Source organism: Microtus pennsylvanicus, chromosome 6, assembly GCF_037038515.1.
Source record: "Microtus pennsylvanicus isolate mMicPen1 chromosome 6, mMicPen1.hap1, whole genome shotgun sequence".
Taxonomy (NCBI): domain Eukaryota; kingdom Metazoa; phylum Chordata; class Mammalia; order Rodentia; family Cricetidae; genus Microtus; species Microtus pennsylvanicus.
In genome coordinates, this window is record NC_134584.1 from 38,933,337 (window position 1) to 38,947,702 (window position 14,366).

A 14,366-nucleotide genomic window follows, 5' to 3' on the forward strand; every position below is an offset into this window, starting at 1 on the left:
GTTGTGTGTGCGCGCGTGTGTGTGTGGTACTGGGCATTGAACTAGGACTCTGGGTATTTGAGGCAAGGATTCTACAAATGAACTATATCTCCAGTCCCAAAATGTTTTTTACTAGAAATAATTAAGGGTGTGGCACGAAATTAAGGTGAGTAGGTTTTTTTTTTCCCCTCATGGGCGGCAGCAGAATGAATTATCAGGGGATGCTGTTCGTAGTTTAGGAGAAAAAAAAATTAGGTCCATTGCCTGTTTCCATAAACTGGATTAAAACACGACAAGGCTCTTGCAATTATGGAGTGTCTGTCTGTGCTACCTTCCACCCTGCAATGACAAAGGTGAGGCCGTACACTCACAGAGCCGGAAATATAATCACCTAGCCCTTGCCCTAAGCACGTATGGTCACGCCATTATCAGATTTACGTCAGGGAACATTTCCACAGGCCTTCCCTTTGGGGATGTTTATAATCACACGTCCCTGGGCCTCGGTCAGATTGAATTCTCACAGCCACACGTAGGAGAGAGAGCGTGGCTCCCACCCCAAGATCCCAGACTTTAGGGATGCAAGGGCACCAGCGTGTGCATTCAAAGGGCTATGATTCCACAGCGTTCTTGGGAATGTTGGCTCAGAATAGGTTTAATCAGTGTTTTTCTGGTGGAAAATAGTTTTGAAAACACACATATTTAAAAAAATACTTTTAGCTGTTTTATCTTCATGTTCTCAAAGTGTTTGCTAGAGGGAAGCACAGGGCATCTAGCACACAGTAGGAACTTAAAATTTGCTGGCAAAAGGAAGAATTGGAGAAAGAAGGGGAAGTGAGGAAGAAGAAAGTAAAATGATGATGAGAGAGGAGAATAGAAGAAAGAGAGAAAGAAAGAAAGAAAGAAAGAAAGGGAACGACAGAGAGAGAGAGAGAGAGAGAGAGAGAGAGAGAGAGAGAGAGAGAGAGAGAGAGAGAACTAGAGAACAACTGACGGAAGCCATGCTACTCTCAGCAAGGATCAAATGAACTGGTATATACTTGGGATTTCATCTAAACGCATCATAGAGGAAGCAGCTCAGAGGACAGTTCTAGCAATGCTTGTTTCTGTATGATGGGGTTGTATTTCCTCACGTTTCCAGGGAAACTAGAAACCCTACGATCTTCCTCCCAAACTTTTCCTAATTAGGAGAAAAAAATAAGCAGGAGGAGAACGGCGAGGAGGAAGGAAGAAAATGTGTACCACCCTATAGAAGCACATTTTAAGAGAGCCACCTTATCATTTTAATTCTGGATCTTGTTTGGATCTAAATCATAAGAATGTTGTATTTTTTATTTTGTTCTCATGAGAAAAGTATTATGTTGCAGATAATGTAAGCATTATCGAAGCAATGGCGGCTGGTGTGCTGGGGAATTATCGGCAGGACAGCATCTGCCTAGCACACCGAGACTCCGGGCGATGCAAACACTGCACAACTAAAGGAATGAAGGAAATGAGCGCTGCTGACGTTCTGTATGTCAGAGAAGCATGCACGGACATCGGAATTTTGGTGTTACTTCCTTTTGCACTTTACATAAGAATAATAATCAGACATAGTATAATTTTCTGTCTAGTTTTTTCTTCGTTTGATGACTTAAGACAGGATTTCCTGTAGCCTAGGCTGGTCTGGAACTCACAATCCTCTTGCCTCTTAGCTCCCAAGACCTGGGATTACAGGCTTGTACCACCACGCGGGGCATCTGTCTAGCTTCTTTTGATAACATTATTTCTTATGTGTGTGAGAATCATCCACACTCTTGTGTGTGGCTAAAGTCTGTTCACTTTTATAGCTCTGTACTATTTTAACATAGGAAAGGGAAATAAAATGGAAGCATGTGACAATAAAAGATCTTTTTCACATGTAGAGGACCCAGCTGTCCAATGCCCTTTCCCTTTAATGAGTGAGTCGGGATTTAAGAAAAGAGCATAAGCTGTTCTGCATGGGAAGTGGTGGTAAATGACCAGCACAGCATGGTCATCAGAAATGGAGACTGGTATTAGGAAACAAAACCCCAGTGTTGAAGAACAAGAGGTCAGCTACGCGGTAAGAGAAAAAGAACCTAAATGGGCACACTGACAACGTGTCAAGATAAACAACGCTAAAGTGAAACACAAAAGAGAAAATGAGGATCTTGCAAATACTTGAGCGTGTGCATGTCTGTGTGTGTGTCTGTGTGTACAACTTACAACTCCCAGGGGTCAGCTGTCTCCTACCACATAGGTTCTAGGATGGCGCTCATATCCATTGTCCAGCTTGGCAGTGAGCACCTTACTTGCTGAGCCATCTTAATGGCCCAACCTTGCTTTTAAAAACAGGGCCTCTCACTTGGCCAGCGTGCCCCAGAGATCTCTACCTCCCCAGTGGTCTCTACCTTCCCAGTGCTGGGATTACAAGTATGCACCACCACACCAACCACACTGTGTGGTTTCTGGGGATCCAACTTGGGTTTTCTCATGCTCGTAAGGCAGGAACTTCACTGACTAAGCTAGACCCAAGTCCCCAGACCCATTTTAGGTGTATCATTAGCATTTGGTTTTCAATTTGTTTAAAGCAATCTCTTGCTATCACTACGGGTTCGCGGCTTTTGTGGGACTATTGAACACTGCAGCAAATCCCTTCTGACTTTACCCTCGAGTTAATACTGAGCAGTTAATAGGACAAAGGCTGTACTGCAGCTCTTCATTTCCTTTCTGCTCAAAAAACATCTTTGACTTGAGCAGAGTATCAATTAAACCCCCAAAGTCCCCGTGATCTTCTGGTTTCTCTTAGTAATGTCAACAAGAGAGGCAGAAAGTATAATAAAGTACAACAGACTTTCCAGAAAGAGGAGGAAAAAACAAAACCAGAACTGACAGATCTAAAGAAATACAACTCAGGCAGGCATATTCTGAAGGGGATAATTTTAAAAATATATCTAGGAGAGAAAGAAGCGGGGAAGACATTGAAACAAGAATTTGAGAGGATAGAAGGATTCCAATGAGACTAGAAATAAATCATAATCTAACAAAGTAGCAGTCACATATAAAGTTAAGGTACATCTGACACTAAGACCAAGATGGCTTTCTTTAAGCATTTGGCAAAAACTACAGTTCTTTTAGGGAAAGAAGTAACAAGAGAAGGCGGAAAAGTACAGAAGTAACTGTGCCAAGATGGGAGAGAAAGGTAGAAGGGAAAGAAGTAGAGGAAAAACAGGAAGGAGAGATGGGCTTGACGAAGGTATTAATACAATTTGTTAGCTCACCACAGCACAACGTTACCAGTGATAATCAAGGTCCCCTCCATCTATTTAAAACTGGCTGATGGCAAGCTCTTCATATAATTCATAGTAATACAGCAAACTAACCCTCCTTGGAAAAATACTCTTTTTATCTGCCCCCTTCTTTTTAGGGAGTTTAAAATCAAATATAGGACCTTGGGTATGCTAAGAACACTGTCTACCACTCTCTAAATTTTGTTCATTTTTGTTGCCTAATAATTCCAAAGTATAAAATCATCAAACGTCAGGTACTCACTTCCAGCCACTGCCAACATCTAAACTTTTTACTTTGCCTTAGGAAACTGCTTTTGTCTTCCTCTCTCCTAGGGCCACAAATATCCATCTATCAACATAGACTGATCTATAATGATGGCATTAGTGGCAGGTGAAGTCAAGAGGCTGGTCCACAAACACACAGACTGGTAGATACTCTAAAAAGCAAGGCACCACGATGTACCTTACGTGCTCGAAGGGCATGAGGATGCTCTGTGTTTGAATGAGCCACTCCTACCCGAGGCCCTAATCAGAGCACTACTGATGCTACCAATTAGCAAAAGCTTGAACCCTCAGGCTAGGATTTGGTATCTTGAGAATTTTCGGAGTTAAAATTCACTGAAAACAGCCATGTAAATAACAGATTATATCTCCAATAGGTCAGATTATTTTCTATTCTAATACCGGTGGACAACAGAGTCCTACAAGAATAAACAGTTGTGTACTGGTAAATAAGGTGGAGGAGAAAAGCACGTGCACAAAGCCTGCCTAGGGGTTAAAGCCTGAGTGAGCTCCTGCCTTAGGGATCCCTGGACCTACAAAGAACGACAGGGAAGCCCTGAATTCTGGGAAAAGGGGAAGAGAAAACAGAAAGATTCAAAGAGAAGGGACAGCTAAAAACCAAACCAACTCATAGCAGAGTGTTTGCCAAGCATATACAAGACCTTGTGTTCAATTCCCAGCACTGGAAAATATTTTTAAATCAACCATTTCATAACTTTGTAGGCTGTCTGGAATGTTCAACTTCCCAGGGCACAGACACAGAGCAGTGGGAAAAATAGGAAGCAATCCTGAATACCAGCTCCATCAGTACCCTGGAGTCTGAGAAAAGCCTGCTAATTCCAAACAGACTTCTAGACCTTTCTGCCCTTCCATTTACATTTGTACTGCTCATTCTACCCCAAAACAGGCTTTAAAAAAAAGGTATAGGAAGGATGCATGCTAAAGAAAAAGGAGCCTTGCCTTTTTATAAAAGTTCCCTAAATGACCAAAATGCTTATGACATGTATCTTATAATGTCAAAACCCCTCCTCTACCTGATTTAGACTCTAGTTCACCAAAATGACAAGCATGCAATCCTTCAGTTAAATAGCAGTTAAATTATATCTGAACTAATACAAGGTTTGATTGCCACCTAGTGGGAGAGAGGAGAATAACACCGTCATCGCAAAGCCACACGGTTTTCCAAAGGAAAGGTGATTCTTGCTTGGCACTACAGTCAGGAGTGCTAACTAGCTGGGATATGTGGCAATGTAAATTAGAGAAGTATAGACATTTTAAAGTCCTCATTTTACAACTATGAGATAAGACTAAATGAACCCTGATTTGAAAAGGCTTGTTAGGAGACATCAATTATACTATACACATGGCACACAGCAGAGTAAGGTGACTCAAAGGATTGAAGCTTGGTAACAGCTGTAGAAGTGGGATCTTCCACGGGAAGACACAGTGTGTCTGGGCTTTATTTACATGTGAGAGCGGGAGGATCCATACCTCATCAGAAACATCATAGCACACATTTTTTCCTCATCAAGTAGTTGTTTCTGCATTCTCAAACAGAAAATTTGATTCTGTTTGTTTGATTAATTTGATTCTATTTAATTTAATTGTTGATTAATTCACAAGCAAAAGCAATGACTGCTAAGTTCTTACAAGTGGCTGCCTTCCTTCATACATGCTTACCAGTCATGCCAGGATTGAAAATAGTGGATTCCTTCTTTTGACAAAAAAAAAAGGTATTTCCATTTAATCTACCCTGTGAGATAAAATTTTCAAGCACCTGAACTGCCAACTTATTGTCATGGATGCACTTTAATGACCTATGTCCTATTGTCATAGTGGTCAACTGTTTATCACAGAACTTAGAAGTTTCAAGAGAGCTCTAAGAATTCAGTCAGCATTTATTAGTGCTTATACTCACTGATATTGGAATAGACAAGTGAGACTCACAATCTCAACTTCTGTTTCTTCTAATGCCACTACTAATGACAGTGATAAACTGCTTGTGTGATAAACTTCACAGTACCATCTTTAGCTATGGGAAGGCTGAAATGTCAAGTACCTGGAAACGGTAACAATATCATCACAATCAAGACACATCTCCAGGCTGGAGATGACTGCCCCCGATAGGGAATGAGAGTGGGAATGAAATAGGTCTCGGGCTCCTGCTAACACTGTTTACCAATCTGTCTTACCTCAGCTGCTCAGTTTCTCATCTACTTCTTCCCCCAGACTTCATTTCTACATACTGTGTTATCTATAAGCCAGTGATTAATTTTTACATAAACGGTGGCATACTATACATTTTGCTCTGCATTTCTTTTCTTTTAACAAAGTAAGTTGACGAGTTGTTCCATTTGGATATATCATAAAGCCACCTCCTTTGTATTAGATGAAAAATATTCCATTGTATGAATATGATATAATTTAGTTTTCCAGTCCTGGGAGAGAAGACATTTTGTTGCTTTCAGTCTCTGCAGCTTACACAGCGCTGCACATACATCACTTGACCCTGTGAATCAGCGTGTGTGGTCGTAGGATAGCTGATACACAGCAACTTCACAGTTGGCTGGGGCATTTGGGAGCAGGATCACACTAAATCTGTGGATTAAAGTTTGTTTGCTTGTGGATGCATGTCTGTGTGGGCGTGTGCACATTTGTGTGTATGTGTGTGTGTGCATGCTCATGTGTGTGCATGCGTGTACATGTGACCACAAATAGTGAACACATGTATGCAAAGCCAGAGGTCAACAACAGGCCTCTACTGCTTCCCCCCCCCTTTTTTTTTCTCAGATGGTCTCTCACTGACCCTGGAGCTCATCAATTTGGCTAAGCAAGCTCACTGATGATTACCCAACGCCATCTGTCTCTGCCTCCCAGTGCAGTGATTATAGGCACACACCACAGTTCTTGAATTTTACATGGGTGCTGGGGGTCCAAATTCAGCTGCTCATGTTTGGGTGACAAACACTTTACCAACAGAGCCTCTCCCCTGGATTAAAATTTAAAAAGCATAATCTTTATTATTTTTACCTGGAGTAGAATATGACTTTTGAAAGTCATATTTTATTGCTATCTATCTTTTTAGCATATACACTTCAACATTTCTAAGAGAAGATAATCTTTAACGTGTCTCAATCACTGCTGGCCCGGTGGTAGCGTGGTAGTGAGTTCTGGGGGCGTGCTGACAAATAGCTGTCTGTCACCCCTGGCCATTGCAGTCAAACTACTGAAGGCTCTCGGGGAAGAGGGAGTCCTGTGTGAGAAGACCTCCCATGACCCCTGCTGGGAGGACCGCGGCACTGCAAGTGTGGAAACCTGCCAGCATCCTCATCAGCAAATGAGAAAATCAGAGAATGCTGCATCATCACAGCCACCAACTGTCCCCAGGCGAAAAGGACAATTCTGCATGTGGGTTGGCAAGGGGTGGGGTAGGAATGGGACACAAAACCTGTCTGACTACTCTGAATCAAAAAGGAACCCAGAAGAATCAGGTTTTCTAAATTTCAGTAATATCTTAACCAATGTATTTTGTCTATATTATCAACTTTATAATTATATAAGAAATAAATGAGAAAATAACAAATATGGCCAAGAGTTCTTTCAGTAAATATAAAGCAAAATTCCAAGTCCAGCTTTTTACATATATACTACACAGAGACCCACTGTGTTTGGGTGTGTTAAGCTTTTTTAAATGATCTTCTTATGTGTATGGGTGCTTTGTCTGCCAGAATGTCTGTGCACTGTGTTAATGCCTAGTGTTGAAGGAGGTCAGAGAGGGCATCAGATCTCCTTGGACTGGAATTGCAGATGTTGTGAGCCACCATGTGGGTCCTGGAGATCAAATCTATGTCCTCTGGATGAATAGTCAATACTCTTAACCACTGAGTTCTCTCTCCAGCTTCTCTTTGTATATTTGTATGTACATTGTATGTATGTATGTGTGTGTGTATGTATGGATGTTTGCATGTGTATGTATGTGTGTATGTATGTATGTTTGCACGTGTATGTATGTATGTATCTGTCTGTCTATCTGTCTATCTAATCTATTCAAGATAGGATCTCACTGTGTAGCCACGGCTGTCCTGAAACTCACTCTGTAGACCAGGCTGGCCTTGAACTCACAGAGATCTGTTTGCCTCTGCCTCCCCAGTGCTGGGATTAAAGGCATGTGCTACTATGCCAAGCTTTGTATATTTTAAATGTAATTGATAATAACACCTCAGATTTGATGAAATACTCAAAAATCCTATTTTACATATTTCAGAAACATTTTAGTTTTTCTCACAGATTTCGCATATTCCTATTAAAACTACTATGAGTGTGTTTTATATTTTTTCTAGCTAATATTCTCACTGGTAGGCTATTTATTTTTACCTTCCATTTGATCATTTATTATTCATTCATTCATTCATTCATTCATTCATTTAGTGAGAGAGTGTGTGCCCTCAAGTGCTATTGTGCTTATTTGGAGGTCAGAGGACAACTAGCCCTGGGTAAGTTCTCTCCCTCTACCATGTGAATCCCGGGGATTGAACTCAAGCAGTCAAGCTTAGTGGCAAATGCCTTTTCCTGCTATCCATCTTGCTAGTTCCTTGGGTTTTTGTTTGTTTTTAAACAGACAAGGTATCACTGGGTAGCCCATGCTGGCCCTAATCTCACAATCCTCCTGCCCCTGCCTCTTGAGTGCTGGATGAGAGGTGTGTGCCATCACTTTTGGTCTTACTTGTGCCTACTTTGTAGGTAACCACTTTGGTATATGTGCCTGCAACTACGCACATGCACTGAGGCTAGAGGGCCCTTGTCTCTTTATTAATCTGGAACTCACGTTTTTGATTAGGCTGGCAGCCAGCAAGTCCTAGCGATCCTCCTGCCTCTAACCCCTACATCCTTGCATTTAAAGGTGTGGATAGGCTAGGATGCAATCTCAGGTCCTCAGCCTGCACAGCAAGCATCTTACTGCAGCATCTTTTTACTCAGTGACCAAGCTCACTTACTGTTACATTTTTTTTTCCAGAAGATTCTTTTGACGTTTCCAGTTATAAGTTGAAAGACTATTTAATCTAAAATTATTTTAAATTATCGCAGGTATTTAAAGTCAATGAAGGTGAAGACTATTCCTTTTCTATCTCTAGCATCTGCTCACTTTGCATGAAGTGGGTAATCAACACATAGTTGAGTCAACTACACATATGCATCTTACTTGATAAAACAGACCTGCTGAATTCCAAAACACAAGACTATGGAAATGAGGAAACAGTATTCATATCATCATATACACATACGTCAGAGTATAAGTCTGAAAGAAAAGGCGTATTTCATTATCAGTTCTCGTCAACTTTTTGGCTGTAATTTATTAGTCTTGATTGTTAGAAGCTCTAATTAGGAAACAGATGCATCAAAGTCTTACCTTTTAGATCTCAGGTCCGATGAATCAAACTGGATATTCATAGGTCCAGGATTTACTTCATCATCTACCTCAGAGATAAGATGCCTAGAGTCACTATCCGCATCTGCCATTTGTCGCAGGTTCTAGGCACTGAGGAAGTTACTCCTGTATAAACCAGAAAAAGGTAATTCAGTTTAATCTTAAAAACATTTTACTATTTTTAATATATTTGCATGCAAAAGACATAGGAAAGTGTGGGAATCTGCTGAAGGAATCATTTTTGAAGATGGTGCTCTGTTACCTAGATTGGTCTCCAACTCTTAAGCAAGCCTGGAAGTATAGGTATAAAGCTATTATGACTTAAATGAGATTTATGATTGACATAATTATCAGAAATATTAGTAACTTGAAATATCTTAGCTTTCAGCTTTAGTTCATTTCTAGGAATATGGCAGATTCAGTTATTTGGACCCAACACTGGAAAAGAATACTTTATAAATTATTTGAAAAGTTTAAAAAACAGGGAGTTGAGTCTGATAAGTTGACAGTAAAGAAAAGAAACATTGAAATAGCTGTTTTATCAGAATTTGAGCTCAAGTACAAGAAGTAAGTGGGTTTTACTCTCTTCCAAGGAAGTCAAGCTTTCTCTACACCGTGGCTAGTGGCTATCATATTAGGTGGTATGAAGTAAAACACTTCAGCTCTAGAAAGCTCGGTAGGTTTAAGCACGACAGCTTCTACAGGAATACTAATAACCAACCATCCCTCCTGAACTCACACTTGTACATCCAACTGGCTACTCACCGTTACCCGGATATAACCATAACTCAAATTTAGCATGTTCCAAACTTGATTTTCTTCCTCAAAAACTCTCTGAACATGGCGAACAATGAGGGCTGATGAGAAGCCAAGGACAATGGCACGGGGTTTTGATCCTACGCAATGTGCTGGCTTTGTGGGAGCCTAGCCAGTTTGGATGTTCACCTTCTTAGATATGGACAGAGAGGGGAGGACCTAGGACTTACCACAGGGCAGGGAACCCTGACTGCTCTTTGGACTGGAGAGGGAGGGCGAGAGGAGTGGGAGGAAGGGGAGAAGAGTGGGAGGAGGGGGAGGGAAATGGGAGGCTGGGAGGAGGTGGAAACTTGTTTTTTTTTCTTCCTTTTCTCAATAAAAAAAAAAGAAATAGAAAAAAATCAAAAACCCATATATACACTGCTTTCCTAACTTCAACTAGTAGGATCTTGTCCTTCTAATCGCTCTGGTCAAAATTCTTGGAATCATCAGTGACTGCTTTTTCTTATTCTCAGCATCTAATCCATTATTCAAAGATATCCAGAATCAGACCATTACCAATTCTTAAAAAGTTACAACTGTTTTCTTTTTATTATTACTGGTATATATGAAATTTTACTTTAAAATGCTTAAAATGTATTTTACTCTCATCCCTGGGTACCCATGTTTAACAGAAATGGTTGAAAACAGAACTTTGGGAAGAATAAGAATAGAGTCTATACTGTCTTCCTCATCTATTGGATGCAAATTTTTATTAGAATTGTCGAAATCTCAAGGCATTAAAATATATATTATGTGTCATATAAAATATAACATAAACCAAATGTTATACTCTAGAATAACTCATTTGCTCAAATGTTTTGTTTTGCTTATTCTATTTTCATTGAAAAATCATGTCCTGTACAACTAAAATGATCTAAAATCGAAGTCTGTATTTCAATAGGAGTAGCATATAGAATCTAAGGTAACTTCCAGTTCAGAAAAGATCTTAAAGAACTTCAGCTACATCTCTTTCTTCAATCAGGTTCCCCAAACAATATTTAATGAAAATAGAAAAAGAAATACAAAAGCTGAGTGGAGCTCCCTCCTACTACCCTGTCCTACCGTCTGTTCTATCACAAAGGACATATAAAGAGATGTAGAACAAAACAATATAAAAAAGATTTGACATCACCTAATTAATTGGAATGACTTTGGGGAGGATGTGTGTACTGCACATAAGGGGCAGAGATTGGTGAGACTGCCAAACATCTAACAACGCACGAGACAACTCCCTACCAAGAAATTATCTAGGCAAAATAGCATCCCTTCTGATGCCGAGAGTACACACTAGAGGAGCAAGAAGAGGTTATACAGGAAAGACAGGACATCTTGTAATGGCAGTGTTCAACTTCTTCAATCTGATTCCAGTTACAGGGATATTTGCTCTACAACACACACACACTCTCTCTCTCTTCGTGTGTGTGTGTGTGTGTGTGTGTGTTTAATGCAGTTTTCTGTATGACTATTTCACTATAAAATGAAAAGAACTACATAAAATAAAATTGTGAGCTGTAAAAATAATTGTCATATTTTTTCTTTGCCCTGTAGTTACTGTTAGTATTGTCATTCTACACCGAAAGATAAAAGGCACAAGAACAATCACGGAATGTCAGAGCTGAGGTAGTTCAAACCAGAGCTGATACTCTTCCCCACGGAGCTGGGCGTCTTTCCTGATCTTTGTCAAGTCGTCTTTGCTTTATCTTTCACCTTCTCCTGTTTCCTGTTACTGTGGACACTAAGCAAGTACTGTGTTCCTGATTTGTTTAATGGACTCTTCCATCAGCTTTCCTCATTCATTCTTTTCCTGCTCCCTCCCTCACCTTTCACCCCTGCCCCCTCTTTCTCTCTAGTGGTGAGTACAGGATATCACGGGTGGTGGATGAGCGCTCTGCCCCTGAGCCACACCCTGGCCAAACGTATCCTGATTTTCTAACTGTAATATTTATGGAAGGATTGAAAGGAAATCCAGGATCTCCCATTCACCTGTGTGATTTAGCACTATCCATTTAACCTCCGTGCCACTATTTCCCTCCCATGATATGGTAACAGTAACATCCACCTACATAAGGACTAAAAATCGTGCTGCATACATTTGAACTCTGTATCGAGAAATGTTCAGTCTTATTGATATGCCTCTCAATAAACAAATAAAAATATTTTCTTTTCTTTTCTTTTTTAAAAAAAGTCACCTTTTGAACTTCTCCCTTTTAAATAAAAGTTTCATTAATAATAAACATTTGGGCAATTGCCACCAACATGCCATTGACTGTGTGACACAGATGCTAGTAACTTGTTCTATTCCCCACATATGTGCATTTTTTTCTGTTTGTTTTTTCCCCTTTCACTTCCCTCTTTGGTTCTGCTTTTCTGTCCAACATGTAAGTCAGCCAAATCCTCGTTAATACTACTAAAGACAAACACATGCTAGAGAAATACATTAAACAGTATTTTGCCAGAGAAACATCTCAGAGACTGGAAGGGAAAGCCAAGAGTGGCTCAGCAGCAGAGTGCTTGACCAGGATGTGAGAGGCCCTGGGCTTGATCCCCATCCCCACAAAAAGAGGAAAAAGAGAGGAGCAAAAATAATACCATTCCAAAATAAATATTTCACTTCCACATGCTACTCCCCTTTCTCCTCCATAACTCACTAAATAAACATCCAACCTCACTCTGTGTGGCGTGCCTATCCATGTCTCTTGTCTCTTGCCTGCCCAGTGGCTCCCTGCCTGGGACCAGCCATCTTTGGAGACCTGTGGCATTGTCTCGTGACGTGCCTATCAGTCTGTCTCTTCTCGTGGGACTCACTGTCCCTCAAGGCACTTGGGGAACTACACCGTCCCTGTCTGGGACTGGCTGCTCTCAGGACCCGCTGCCCACTGCCTACCCCCCCCCCCCGCAGTGGAGACCTGCAGAATGGTCTCATGACCTGCTGCCCACTGCAGCACTTGGGGAACTGACTGCAGCATCTTACTTTTACTTAAACCATGTTTACGTAAACCCCAAACACAGTCAGTCATTCAACAAGTGCTTCCTGAGAACCTACAATGTAAAGAAGAGCTAAGAAAAATAGAAAATTAAGCCCCATTTCCTACCATCAATAAATTTAAAAATACAATTTATAAATCTGAGAGAATACCCCCTAAATCTCTTAAGTGCTAACCCAGTAACATGCAAACCCAATGCCAATGTGCAGTTCATTATTTCAGTTTTAGCTCAAGTCTATACTAGTCCGGGGCTCTAGTTCCAAACCAGCTGAGCAAGAGATCAGTGAAAGATGTAATCCAAGTTAGTGCCTGGCTATTGAGAATAGTGCTTCAATAACCATGAATGTGCAAAAACAAAACAAGATTTATCCCTGGTTAAAAAGCTTTATCAATTGGTCCTTTGAACAGATTCATACATTACACTGTACACTTTCAAATGTGAAGCAAAAGAACATTCTCAACCTTCCTAATGCTGTGACCCTGTAATATAGTTCTTCCTGTTGTGTTAACCCTCAACTATAAAATTATTTCATTGCTACTTCATAACGATCATTTTGTTACTTTTACAGATTGTAATGTAAATCTCTGATATGTGATCACTAGAGAGGTCGCAACTCACTGGTTGAGAACCAGTGCTTTAATGTAAAGTACACACTGTTTGGAGAACTAGTCCTTTAATGTGAAGTACACAGTGTTTGAAGAGCCAGTGCTTTAATATAAACACTGTTTGGAGAACCAGTGCTTTAATATAAACACTGTTTGGAGAACCAGTGCTTTAATATAAACACTGTTTGGAGAACCACTGCTGTAAAGTACACATTATTTAAAGGTAATTGTTACTGGAATCCCATTACTATGGTAGCATCTCTGATAACATTAATTTTACTAAAAGAGTTGAAATGCAAAAAATTGAAGTTTGATCTTTCATTTATTTATTTATCTATTTTGAGGAGTGTTTCACTCTGTAGCCCTGTTGGTCTCAAATTTGCTAAGCTGCACCCAGCATGATCAAACTGGGCTCAACTACTTCCTTTATGTAATAAAATAAGTCAGTTCACTTGTTGGCCTTAAGTTTAAAACCAACCAACCAACCACCACCACCACCACCACCACCACCACCAAAAAACCCTTAGATTCTAAGGCAAGACAGACAAAAGGTTAAGAAGATGTGAGAAGTGAAGGAATCCCGGAGTCCAGTTAAACTCACCTGCTAAAAGTCAAAGCTTGCAGCAAAATGAACAAAATTTACCATAGGGATTGCCTACATAAAGATAATATTATTTTAATAGAGATATTTCAAATGAGAATAGCAATGAACCATGCTTAAGGCCAAAGTATACTTGAATATGGCCTTACTCCTTTCCAGGTGTAAACCTGTACTTTTTCAGGGAATTTCACAAACAGGCATATAAACTTCATTTACAGAATGCCTTAATTTCCCTTATACAACTGTTACGACCTATAGTTTTTCCTATCAGCCTGCGATTCCCATCCAGCGCACCTCATGGATCACTCTATGATCTTATGTACCAAAGAGATGGAGTAGAGGGGTGGGAGATGGAGTAGAGGGGTGGGAGATGGGGTAGAGAGGGGGGGTGGGAGATGGGGTAG

At 40.4% G+C, this 14,366-nt stretch overlaps 1 protein-coding gene across 2 annotated transcripts in view; it reads right to left on the minus strand.

The window, feature by feature from the left end:
- Nucleotides 1-14,366, minus strand: part of Slc38a9 (solute carrier family 38 member 9) — an 81,401-nt gene that overhangs the window by 61,540 nt on the left and 5,495 nt on the right. For both annotated transcript variants that reach the window (XM_075976057.1, XM_075976058.1), the window contains exon 2: nucleotides 8,956-9,099. In XM_075976057.1, the coding sequence (XP_075832172.1) occupies nucleotides 8,956-9,065 (110 nt within the window). In that variant the 5' untranslated portion in view covers nucleotides 9,066-9,099. The remainder of the gene's footprint in view (nucleotides 1-8,955; nucleotides 9,100-14,366) is intronic.